At 35.0% G+C, this 12,436-nt stretch overlaps 2 protein-coding genes across 2 annotated transcripts; one reads left to right on the forward strand and one right to left on the reverse strand.

Annotated features, from left to right (window-relative positions):
- Positions 1–815: 815 nt before the first annotated feature.
- Positions 816–4,776, forward strand: LOC113275754 (E3 ubiquitin-protein ligase At3g02290-like). Its single transcript, XM_026525318.1, has 5 exons — positions 816–1,046; positions 1,561–1,963; positions 2,943–3,351; positions 3,727–3,836; positions 4,435–4,776. The coding sequence occupies exons 2-5, from the start codon at positions 1,856–1,858 to the stop codon at positions 4,459–4,461; spliced, it is 654 nt and encodes a 217-aa protein (XP_026381103.1). The 5' UTR covers positions 816–1,046; positions 1,561–1,855; the 3' UTR covers positions 4,462–4,776.
- A 921-nt stretch (positions 4,777–5,697) lies between these two features.
- Positions 5,698–10,330, reverse strand: LOC113275755 (truncated transcription factor CAULIFLOWER A-like). Its single transcript, XM_026525319.1, has 8 exons — positions 9,828–10,330; positions 8,334–8,412; positions 7,380–7,444; positions 6,930–7,029; positions 6,785–6,826; positions 6,632–6,673; positions 6,269–6,414; positions 5,698–6,175 (listed from the first exon to the last, which is right to left on the reverse strand). Exons 1-8 carry the CDS (start codon positions 10,010–10,012, stop codon positions 6,094–6,096), a joined length of 741 nt encoding a protein of 246 aa, XP_026381104.1. The 5' UTR covers positions 10,013–10,330; the 3' UTR covers positions 5,698–6,093.
- Between the last annotated feature and the right edge of the window lie 2,106 nt (positions 10,331–12,436).

Here is a 12,436-nt window from a genome sequence, read left to right on the forward strand (position 1 = left end):
CTTAAGTGATTGGCTGCCAGACTTCTTTGATGCAGGTAAATCTTCGTTTCTTTTCCTTTACTTAATTCTTTTCCATATTAAGAACTGTATTAATATTAGATGAGCTACCATATGATTAGAACTGTGACAATATTCTTTGTGAATGTAGATATGGAAGTCGTCGACTGAAGTTGATGCAAAATGAAACCAGCAAAGAAGATCTAGTCATCTAGCCTTTTTTAGTGTAGTTTTTTGCTTGTAGTTGCAGACTCTGTTGTTGTTTGTTTTTCATGTGTGATGTGACTGAGGTGTTTGTGTGGTTTGTATTTCTGAACAAAAAAGACTGTCAAAAAACTTTGAAGAACAACCTAAATTTTCAGCATTTCTGCATTTGCTTCTGTGACAAGCGTTATCGGATTTTAACGGATAAATATCCGTTATCCGATAGATTAACGTTAACGATATCGGTTTGTATTTTTGATATCCGCCGGATGTTAACGGATATCGGATATCCGATAATTCTTAACCTTAACCTTATCGGATTGTCCAATATCCGGCGGATATTTATCCGTTGACAGCCCTACACTCAATGTATTTATTTGCTTATAAACCGTCTGCATATTTATCCCGATTAAAGAAAAATAACACTAGTGATATTATAATACTAACAAAATCCACATTAATGTTAATCAACCAATTAATCACGAAATTTTCAACCGTTAGATCTGGATCCAACAGTCTTTTCACACAAGTTACCTATCTTTGTTATGATGTTAGTTAAAGTATATTATCAACGAGTATATTATATTTGAATTTATTAGCAAAAATACAAAACCTATACTTACCTAAGCCCCAGTTTCTTTTTTAGATTCTTCTTCTGTTTCTTCTTCCTCGGCGAGAAATCCCACGTCAAACCAAAAATCAAACTCTCTCGAAAAATAACTCAAATCAGAGTTTTGGAATTTTTGGTTTCTCTGTCGGGTGTTTATTGATCAGCTCATTCATCTCTCTGGAGGAAAAAAAATAGAAAAGTTTTTGTCTTTCTCAATCTTAGAATTATAATCCAGGTACTTTATCTTCTCTACTTTTATTTGTTTTTCCTAAAATTGGATTGGGTTGTTTTTTTTATTTTTGTCGGTAGAAGATTTTGATGATTGTTATACCTAATCATCTGTAATGGGTTCGTTTTGATTTTCCGATTTGAGGGTTTAATTTTAGGAAATTTAATGTTAATAGTCTAAATTGAGCTAATTTTTGTGTAAAGATTTTCAATGTTTGGGATAATTTATTGAATTCTTCACTAGGTTTGGTGGTATTTTTAGATAAAAATTGTCGCTTTTGGAAAAGAAATTAGTGCTAATTTAAAATGGGTAATCTGAAGTTTGCAGAATTTTGAAAAAGGAGGGGTCTTTTATGGGTAGTTCTTAATTAATTCTTCTGGGTCTAGTTTTCTTGGGGTTTTTGAAGGGTTCATTGTAATTGTCACTGGCGTTAGGAGCTGTTTTCTTGGTACACTTTTTCTTCAGTTTGCGCTAAATTATCATCTGATGCTTTTTTGGGGAAATTTGTGCAAATTGACAGGTCAAAGTAAAGGAAACAAGACTCTGTTCGTCCCGGCGAATTCTGGTTTTAATAGAAGACTCAAGCTTTTGTATTCAGAGGATAAATAGAAAAAGACAGAGAAGAGAGAGAGATCCTACTAGGTACAGAGGACATTATATTATACCACGAGCTTTGGTTCCTCCATATATTACACTTTCATAGCAATTTTTGTTGCTGAAAGAGATATACTCTGATTGTTACTTACTGTGACGTTGAGTGTTTCTGCATGAGACAAGCGAATTACTTTGGAAGCCTTTAGTTGGAAAAGAATTTAATGGGTGCACTTTGCTGCTGCTTGCGTGCTGATCAATTGGACGAATATGTGAACCCCAACAATACTATTTTCAGATCATGTCTCTGTCTGGGTTGCATCTTGAATGCAGTAAGTTTCTTAAGTTTATGCTTCTTTTAGTTCACTGTCACGTTATAAAATGTTCTGAATTTTTCAACAAATTTATTAGGTAATTGCCTATATTGTCAGCTTTTAATATATTGCTATGATAGTTAGTAGTCTATATTTGTGGAACAACACTTCACGCTGTATTCGATTGTGTGTTTATGAGAAAAAGATAGAACTATAATTTAAAGATGCTTAAGGTACCTCTACTAGCGAATTTTTAGTAATTGGCAAAATCAGTTGGAGGTCATCTGGTGTAATATAGATGTAGCTTTTGAGTGCTATCAGTACGTGGTTTTGGTTTCGTTTCAATGTTTGTTTGAGCCTAGCTCAGGCTCAGAACACCTCACTAGGTAGACTTATGTTTGGCTGCACTTCTTAGCTTGACCAAGTACCATTCATAATCCCTGTTTATTCGCTTAGTTCATAATTACTTAATTACTTTTTTGGCAGTTCTTTTATGCTTTGAATTTGTTCAACTGTGTACATGTGTCCCATTGTGTTTATATCACTTCAGTTTTCATGGAGGATTTTACAGTTAAGGGATACGGTTTCCTGCTTTTATGATAGTTACCTTTATATTTAGTAAGAAGTTGAGGATATTACGTAGCTATGTTCAATGATTAAAAGGCAAGTCATTGACGTTAAGGCTGTGTATCTAGGAATTGTATAGCTATGTTGAATGAGTAAAAGGCAACTGAATCGGCGTCTAAGGATGTTTTCTTGGTAGAGGGTAACTTGATATACATGAAACTAAACGGAGTTGCCTCACTCCATATCGACGTATCAATTAAAAGTACAGCTTGTTCGAATGTTTGATTGTAGATGATTTATCATTAAAAATTTACAAACGGGTTTAAATTCTCCTTATGAATATTTGCATGGTATATCTTTCTAAGTAGGATATATTAATTGAAGTTCCGAAGAGATCGTACATGATTCCTTACCTTCTTATCTTTTACAGTACACGGCATTATTCCGGAGAGACGAGATGCATCCGATACCCTCAGCAATCGCGAGTACAGCAACATTAACCTCTCAGACGTCTAATGACGACTCTCTAGCCAGCACGTATCGCTCCCCTCCTAGGCCTTTGCCTTATGATGATCCGAGATGCTTCCGTTCCCAAAGAAATTTACTCAAGGGCTCAAGTCATTCACACGAGGAATCTGAACCTCTGAGAAGAAGTAATACTGACACGGGTCAAGAATACTTAAAGGGGGGTGAGAAATGGGATCAGTCTGCTGAAGGTGGATCAAAAGCAGACCTGTCCGGGTCCTCAATGAAACACCAACTGGCAATGGTGTCAAGTGGATTTGGTTATGTCTATTCATCAGCAGAAGATGAAGATGTCTGCCCAACATGCCTCGAAGGTTAGTAATAAACTTGTTCTGCAATTAATATATTTTAATATATTTTCCCTTTCCAATATAATTCTTATTTCACTTTCCATAAAAGTAACTAGTAGTTTTGAGGGAATATTATGGTTTGCCGGCTTTACTTTGTGGACTCGATCCGTGCACTTAAATGGGGTGAATATAGCATTTTCTTCCATTGAAAAAAGAGGGTTCTTTATCTATCTAATTTAGTTAGTGGGGTCTGTTAAAATGGGTTTTCTTAACGAGAATAGTAAGAAAAAATCTTTCACGGGGCAAATTTTGGTACTCATGTTGATATTAAGTTGCAATTGTAAAAGTTGGGCTTTTAAGTATTAATTGTGCTAATTTCTTGTTGACGTCTACTTGCAGAATATACTCCGGAAAACCCAAAAATTCTTACACAATGCTCTCACCATTACCACCTTGTTTGTATATATGAGTGGATGGAGAGAAGTGAAACCTGTCCCGTCTGTGGAAAGGTAACTTGCTATACCTGTTTAATTCATGTACTTAGCGAACTAGTTGTTATTTAGTTAAAGATGCATACCAGAGTAGTATATATGCTAAGCAGATACTTGCGAATACTAAGCAACCTCCAGTCTGTTCCATAAATTCTGTCTTTAGATGCTGTTTGTAAAACTGTATAAGAACAATGTTATCACATACCACCACATTCCAAATCATGTTAAACCTGGTCACACATTCAGCTGAATATAATTCTTTAAAATATGAAACATAGGTGTTTGAACTGTTTTGAACTGAAGTGGCAAAGACTTTTTTCTTGGAGAATAATCTCATAAAAGTAACTGAAATTATATTATACTGCTGTATCTATACAGAAGAGAAAGGGGGCATGGTGATGTATGAAACCTAATGAGTGGTGATTACTCCCATTGTTTACATTTGTGGATTTTTCACTTCATGAGCCATGATGACTCAAGAGGTGTTTGTGTAGTTACTTCATTTCTACTTGTCATCATTTCTTTAAATCAGTTAACAAAAAGACTTTGTTTTATGGAATTGTGTCTTTTCTTTTTCCCACTTATCTAAGTGTGCTGATCTCTGTTTTGCTTTTAGGTGATGGTATTTAATGAAACCAGTTGATATTGGCCTCCACATAATGGAAAAGAGAAAAAAATAAAGGAAAGTTTAGGTCTCTGTAAATATGTCCGGTGATCGAAGCAGTCAGTCAAAACCCAAGTAAAATTGTGAAGGGGAGATTTCACTCTAGTACCCATTTGACTATCTGAACAAATACATGCGTTGCTATATACATCTATCTATCAGTCAGTCGCTCTCCTGCTCGTCTCATGTAAAATATGTTTCTTTTAGTTGACATTTATGTTTAAAATGTAACGGAATTATGATGGAAGGATTAATGATAACACTTGCACCCACCATGTGGTGATATTCTAGCTTTGCTCCCTCTTAATTACCTTGTTAATTATTAGGTACTACTACTGGAATTCATTTACGTCCACAGAAACAAAATTTTATAGAAATTATAGGTATGTGGAAATTGAATATATCAATTTGGTAAAACTGGGATTATGATGTAAGGAACGAGATTTTTATATTTGGGGGGGAAATGTGATGGCATCATTTTTCCATTGAAAAAGTTTATGTTTTACCCAATCTGAACAAAAATCGCTAAACCAGCACCATAAGGCTACTCGAAGAATTTAAGACAGTGAAGTCTCAAAATTGAACAAATCACTTGCGAAACTCATCCCAACTGAACCAGTCCATCAATATCAGCAGTGGAATAGAATCTTTATGTTACATTATCGCCATGCCTTACCTTAGCTTGAAAGCTTGGACTATTCTTGTGCCACACTTGCATAAAGTTTTGCATTTTGGCAGGTTTTTCGAACTTCGCATAAGACCTAGATTGAATGCAATCACTGTGCAGCAACAAGAGGGAACTACTTCCACAGAAAAGAACTTGACATTTTTTATACCTACTAGCATCAAGTCATAGATTGATGCTCTTATCCTACACCCCAGAAGTGGTGACTGTCTTTAGGTACGGGCATTTTAACCATTAATACTGGTGCAGTAAGGAGTTGTTTATCTTGAAGTAAAGAGATGTAAACATTGTTTTCTTCAGGACAGAAAAGAAGGACGGATTAAAAGCTGTGTAAAAGCAATACAGCCATAAGAACTGAGAAACAAGAAACCCAAGCTGGACACACTACAGAAATGCAAAAGCCAAACTAAAACCCACCGACCTGACTATGGAGGTACAAATAGTGATAGAACTTCAACCAAGAAACTGTCTTTTTGCTGAAACTCGGTCACAATTGAATACAGTACATCATCTGTTACCTTTAATATTTAGGGTTTTAAGTCATGAAAAAAATTGCATTTCTTGTCTTCCAACATATAAGAGTTGTATGTATACATGAAATATTTATAAGCATTCTTATAAAGTCATACAGAGGTGGTAGGACTTTCGCAGTAAGCACTGACCGTGTTCATGAGCCCCAAAACAAAGGAAAATTTACATACAAAAAAATAAATAGAACATTGATCCCTGATTGCTTTCTTTGTCATTACATATACCTTCATATGTATATGATCTTACCTTGGTAGGTACAGGTGCAGGTACAGATCTATATGAAACATCCATCAACATTACTGTTGCCAGTGTTTCAGTACACACGCTCTCCTCCTTGAAGCGAGTATCTTTCTATTGACTGAGACCAAGCATCGACCATGGAAGTAAGTATCTTTCTATTGTTTGAGACCAAGCATCCACCGTGGCATAACTGTTTGAATTGCTATGGGTCTTGCAGCAGGCTCGTAAGTACCGGTACTGTTGTAATACGAATCCATAGAGTTGCAAAACATTTAAACTCAACTTGATATATATATATATATATAGAGAGAGAGAGAGTGTGTGTGTTACCAAATGGTTAGGGAAGGAAGTTCCTGCGACAGAAGGAAGGTTGGTGAGTTCTGAGCTGAGTTTTGAGCTTGGCTACACGAATTTTGTGCCTGGTTTGACTGCTGCTGCTGATCCAATCGCCCCATTTCTTGTTCTTTCTCCTTGATCTATATACAACAATGATAACTTCATGATGAAGAAAGTTCCTAGCTAGAAAATGAAACATAATAAAGTTGATATACATTTACTTGAAAGCAGGATGCGAACATCCTAGACTGCATCCAGTACATGCCCACACCCTCACTGACCCCTCTTACTCTTAGTGGACATATGTCGGTATCCAACTAATGCTACCAGTTTTTTCAATTGGGGAAAGTAAATTACCTTCTTCCCTAGAATAGTATTCTGCTCTTGTAAAGCTTTTTCCTGTCACATATTAACAACAATGTATATGCATGAGAAATTTGTCACTTTTGATTAGTCAGACATACAGGAATCATGTTGTTCTGAACGTGAGTGACATAGAGAGAATAAAACCTTTCTCTGAAGCTCAGAAATGGATGCATACAAGAGTTGGTTCTGTACAAATAAATATGAAACAAATTTAGTCTACTTAATGTATATAGGTAACTCAACACAAAGATTAAAATTAAGTTACTAAGTAGCGTTTAGTTGTAAATACCTTTTTTGATCTAATATGCTTCAAGGAAGTATCAAGTTGGTGCTCCAAATTTTGTAGCTCTTTCACATTGAAGGATTCTAAATCTTCTCCCATCATATGCCTGTAAAATCATGAATCCTCACGTTATCATACAAGTTTCTGTATTCTGTTTGGCCCCCACTAAAAAAGTAAAATCCTTTGTAATTTGAATGTTTCTGATTATTCTGTTTTCATTTTTCTTTGATGAATTTCAAACTTATATTGTAATGATAATTATAGGATGCCTGTGTTTATTCCCTTCAAAGGCACCACATTTGAGATTTGTATCCAGAAAGATACATGCGCCTCTACTGATCATAGTAATTTTAGATGACATGCAGATGATTTGGCTGCCACATGCTAGTATGTAGTATAAATTGCTGCGTGCATCTTATATATAGACCTGATAAATAATCTTTAACCAATACATACCTTTGGGTTCTTTGCAGAACCTCAACTTTGGCCTTAAGCTTGGCATGTTCCAAGGACCAGTTTCCCTATAATAAATATCAGCAGTTATTATGATCTAAGTTGATCAAGGTACAGGCTATATCTCATACACTAAAGTTTTCTCATTGAATAAACAAACATCACCATGCATGTAAGACCTTAACACAAATGAAGAACTCTAACTACGGAGTCACATTGATGGACCATTGCTAAAAGAACATTGATTAAAAAGAAGCAAAAAAGATGATGCATGGAGGACATGCTTACATTCAAACATGCATCCAATAGGATAATTCCATATTAGTCCACCAATAATGCTATCAGCCGATCACAGAAATAACCCTCTAAGAAGTGGTGGAACCAGGATTAGATTTTGGGTGGGACTTAAAGGATTTATATAAACGTCTGAAAAATATAAAATCTTACAAAACTAACTTTGGCTATTAGATTTTTGCATTTTGTTATATTACACTCGTGGAAAAGATCAACGATAAACATTGGGTAGTTACATCTCAAGATAAGAATTAATATAGGCTAAATCTAAACATTGGGTGGGCTACATCTAAATATTGGATGGACTTGGGTAGCCAATATACAGGATATGTAAGAATTTCGATCAGCTAGCACCATAGCTAGCCCACCCTTGGTTTCGTCCATGCCTCTAATCTTTTAGTTTTCTTTAACTAACTGCTTCACTAAACTATATACATGACAGAGAAAATTATATATGAAGCCAACTCTATATGCGAGCAATCAAAGATGTTTAACTAATTTGAGCTATTAATGGCATATTGATTAGATCTTTTTCTTCTGAAATAAAAATGGCTTATTGGTCAGCTTAAACTGAGATTCAACTATAACAATGTGTACGTGGACATATCCAGTCATGAGCTTCAAACTAGAGGTTATCAATGTATAAATACACTACTCACGTACCTGTGATTCCTGATCAGTTCCAACAAGCTCTTCCTCAACACAACATTGTCTTTCATATCGCTCAAGGATGGCGTCCATGCTGCATTAGTGCACAAAAAATTAAGAGGTTAAAAGAAGAAGAAAAAGCAGTCGATATATATATACACATACAAGAACCTAGAAGCTAAGATGATGGAGAAAACTAATATTTTGAGCCTTAATTTACATGAATATAGGCCACAATTTTGTTAAATACTTGCAACTAATCCAGATATAAAAAAGAAAAGACAATTGCTATAAGTCTGCTCTCTGCTACACATTCTCAATTTTACTATACATTTCTAATGAAAAAACACTATCTTTTGCTTATAAAAGATGGAAGTCATGACGGCAATTAATGTAAGCTAAACATTTGATGGCTTTAATGAAAGTTGCATATGGAATTCACAAGTCACAAATTACAGCAAAGATATGCTGTTTACTGGAAGAAGACATATATATTGATTGTATTTCAGACAATTTTTAATGATGTATACTAAAGGTTGCATCCAGAAAGTTCAATCACTGCTATGTGCGTGATGCGTGCATCATCAGTGCATGCACCTACAGTGCCAGATTTATAGGAATGCTGAACTAATATAACATAACTTGCCGACAATAAGTTTTGGCATCAGCTTGCTACTCCCCGAAATAACCTATTGCAGCTCCAGTGTTGATTGCCTATTCAGGGTTACTAAAGACTAACCCATTTATAGATACAAATCTATTAAAGTGACATATTCATCACACTGTACTGCATCAAGTTTATTGCATGAGGTACATCTATAAAAGCTTTCATTACTTTATCAAAAACAGCAAAGAAAAAAATTAAAGTGTCTACTAATCCAGTAATAGAGGTGATATTTTTAGTAAACAATAATATATTTCCAACCAACTAAATTTTTGTTGGAAAATATCTTACTTGGTTATTCTTGTTTTTCATTAGATATTATATCTCATCGTACCTTATCAATCAGAATAACCGGATACAATATGTACCTTATCGATCGGATTAAACGGGTTACAATAACTTAAAAGGAGATCAACAGAAACCAATTAAGGGTGGGGTGGGGTGAAAATGCTTTAAGTTAGTATTATCTTAATTGTATAGTAACGAATATCATTATAGTCTCTAAATATAAACCAGTAACAAATAAACACTCGATTAAAGAGTCTTCTTCTTCTTTTGTTTTTATGATGATCAACTTAAAACCCTGTATGACATCTTTACACCTTATATGACACCTTTGTACCGGTATAAGAAATGAACTGATCAATTCTTAATACAAAATTTCACGACATATTTTAAATTAATGCATTAGATCATCAACAACATAACATAACAGTGCTACTTCTCTCTATTGAAAAATTAAATACTTTGAAAAGATAGATAGATTGATGGATGAAATAAATAAGTACGAAAAGGCTGATGAACAGATCTAAAAAGAAATAAATGGATAGAGATAGAGTACGTACCAAGCATCGGTAGAATATTCAAATAGTTTTCCTTTGGTTGAGAAAACAATCAAAGCAACTTCAGCATCACATAAAACTGAGATTTCATTAGCCTTCTTAAGCAAACCAGACCTTCTCTTTGAGAAAGTTACTTGTCTGTTGATCTTGTTCTCTATCCTCTTCAGCTGTACTCTTCCTCTCCCCATTCTTCTCTCTAGATTCTTCTTATTATTAAGGTAGGAGCAGCAAATGATATGAATCAAATCAAGAAAGAATCCTATATCATTGAACGATACTAAAACAAGGCCGGCCAGAAAAGAAAGAAAACCCTAGTATAATAATTAATATTCCAATATCACAACAGCAGCTATAAGAAGAATGAAAGTGAAGAAGAAGTTTGATACACACAACTATCTAGGGTTCATTTTTGTGATATTTTTGAGAATGTCAGTCAGTTTATAACAACAAACATAATCTAGGTTTTTTCCTTTTTCTCCACCTTCCTTATTTGCTCCTCTTCTCTGTCTTCAATTCATTGGACAACAACATTTTTGTATCCCATACATCCGTTTGCAGAACTATAAGTTTGTCAATACCTTACACGTCAAATCCACCTTGTGATCATTCCAAGCCGTTGAATTCAATCGTACGGTTGGAGATTCCCGAGTTTACTGTACTTGGCCAGTGAGAGGCCTAGTTAGCAATTCGGGATTCGGTAAACGTACGGAACGGCAAACGTACGAGTATTATACGGTTTTGTAAAATCCAAATTCGGTCCAAAATTCGGTCAACGGGACGTGATTCGTCATTAATTCGGAACGGCATACGTACGTGTATAATTCGATTTGTAAATGTGAGTTCGGCTCTGAAAATTCGGTATTTATATATAACAAATAATTTGTATTTATAAGGTCATAGACCAATTTTTATGCATGTGTGAGTTATTTAAGGAAAAAATAAACTCAATATGATGATATTAATAATATATACAACATTGGTTATCCAAGAGGACGTCGTATGGTGGTTTAGATGCTTGGTTAGTGAGTTTGAGATCTCTCTCACCTTCACCTTCAAATTTGTTCAGTCGTTTTTGTTTCATAAAAATTACAACACGTCTAATATTCGGTCGTGTATGCTCGGGAGGCAGTAAAGCCCAAAAATTGGAGTCTTTGAAAAGTAAAAGCTAAAGAATTTATGGCGAATTAAGCAGACGTATCATTCGGGATACGTAAAATTCGTGAACGATTCGCAAATAATCCGGGAATGCCACATAATACGCGACTTGGGTTCGGAGTTGCAAACGTACGCGAATAAGACGGTAAAATTCGTGATACGGAAAAATTCGCGAATGATTCGCGAATCATTCGCGAACTTACTAACTAGGGTGAGAGGCCGAAACGTGGAAAGATATTTAAAATTAGTTGATGGGAAAAATGTGTGTCCCCAAATCTGGCAATCTCTGTCGTACGAGCAGTATGGATTATGTAATGGATTGGTTTTTAAGAATGGTGGTTCTGGATTCGGAAAACAGTGGTTTTGGAGAAAACCAGTGGTTTGTCTGAAAAACGTTGTCGAGTTTTCATTGGCTATCTAATTTTATATTAATATTTATGCTTATATATTTATAGTAAAAATATGGGGATACTCATTCGCTATTTTTGTTAAATGTCTTTTGTGGGGCCCGCCACCAGTCATCATTTGTCAACATTAAATTCAAGGAGAAGGTGGGGATGCTGTGGTCTTTTCGTGTAAAATGTAATTTGGTTTTTTCTGTTGACGGCGTGGCGAGTACGTATAAACTTTGTCACCAATCCATGTTAGATACCATGCTACTTTATCTTACGTCTGGTACATTTCATTACAGTTTAAATTTTAACATTCAACCAGCAGTAAGCCAGTGACTTGTGACCCAGTCATCTGTCATTCAATTTTGATATGGTGTGGCCATCTTTACTTGATTTGTCCTTGGATTTTACTTTAGGGTGCATTTTTAGAAAGAAGAATTGTAAATGCAGCCTGCTTTTAGTTTGCAATTGCATCACATGATATTTGGTGCTGAGTTAATTTAACTATAGGTCTTTTCGTAAAGAAGATTGTCTTCACATGTTTATTTGACATGTTTAAAATGAAATATTAAATGGTTGAAAATTTGTTTTCGTTGGTATTTTGAAATCTAGTTAAGCAGCAACCAACGGGTGATTAGTTTTTTGTTTTTTTTGTTCGAGATAGTAAATTCTTGTTCTTTTTTTATTGGGAATTACGTAGTTCATTGAAAAACTAAGGTTCAAAATGAGTCGGTATTACAATAGAAATAGAACCATCTAATCTGGAGTCTTGAGTAGGTCTCCCAATATTAGATGTATCTATTGGTAGTTGATGCATAATACATAATGAAGGCGTGATCTCCCAATCTAAAGCAGAATTTATCTACTGAGAGCACTTTTCTCTTTCCAAAACGAGAGCACTTTCTCTTTCCAAAACAGAGTGATTCAAACTCTGAGCAGATCAATCACCCATACTAGCTCTGATTCTCTAGTTCCTTTCTCTATTGGACTTAGTTTTAATCGGATTTAGTTTTCATCGGCTAGAAAATTTCAGGGTTATGTTGCTTGGAGCTTTTGCCGGTACTG

This window comes from Papaver somniferum, chromosome 4 (genome assembly GCF_003573695.1).
Source record: "Papaver somniferum cultivar HN1 chromosome 4, ASM357369v1, whole genome shotgun sequence".
Taxonomy (NCBI): Eukaryota; Viridiplantae; Streptophyta; class Magnoliopsida; order Ranunculales; family Papaveraceae; genus Papaver; species Papaver somniferum.

Bases quoted from the DNA above. Each gene is read 5' to 3' on its own strand.
- LOC113275755 (XM_026525319.1), bottom strand. From the start codon at position 10,012: ATGGGGAGAGGAAGAGTACAGCTGAAGAGGATAGAGAACAAGATCAAC. The intron at 7,445-8,333 runs GTACGTGAGTAG...TATTTATTATAG, and splicing joins GAACTGATCAGGAATCACAG to GGAAACTGGTCCTTGGAACA. The intron at 7,030-7,379 runs GTATGTATTGGT...ATGATTTTACAG, and splicing joins GTTCTGCAAAGAACCCAAAG to GCATATGATGGGAGAAGATT.
- LOC113275754 (XM_026525318.1), top strand. From the start codon at position 1,856: ATGGGTGCACTTTGCTGCTGCTTGCGTGCTGATCAATTGGACGAATAT. The intron at 1,964-2,942 runs GTAAGTTTCTTA...TATCTTTTACAG, and splicing joins TGGGTTGCATCTTGAATGCA to TACACGGCATTATTCCGGAG. The intron at 3,837-4,434 runs GTAACTTGCTAT...TTTTGCTTTTAG, and splicing joins CCTGTCCCGTCTGTGGAAAG to GTGATGGTATTTAATGAAAC.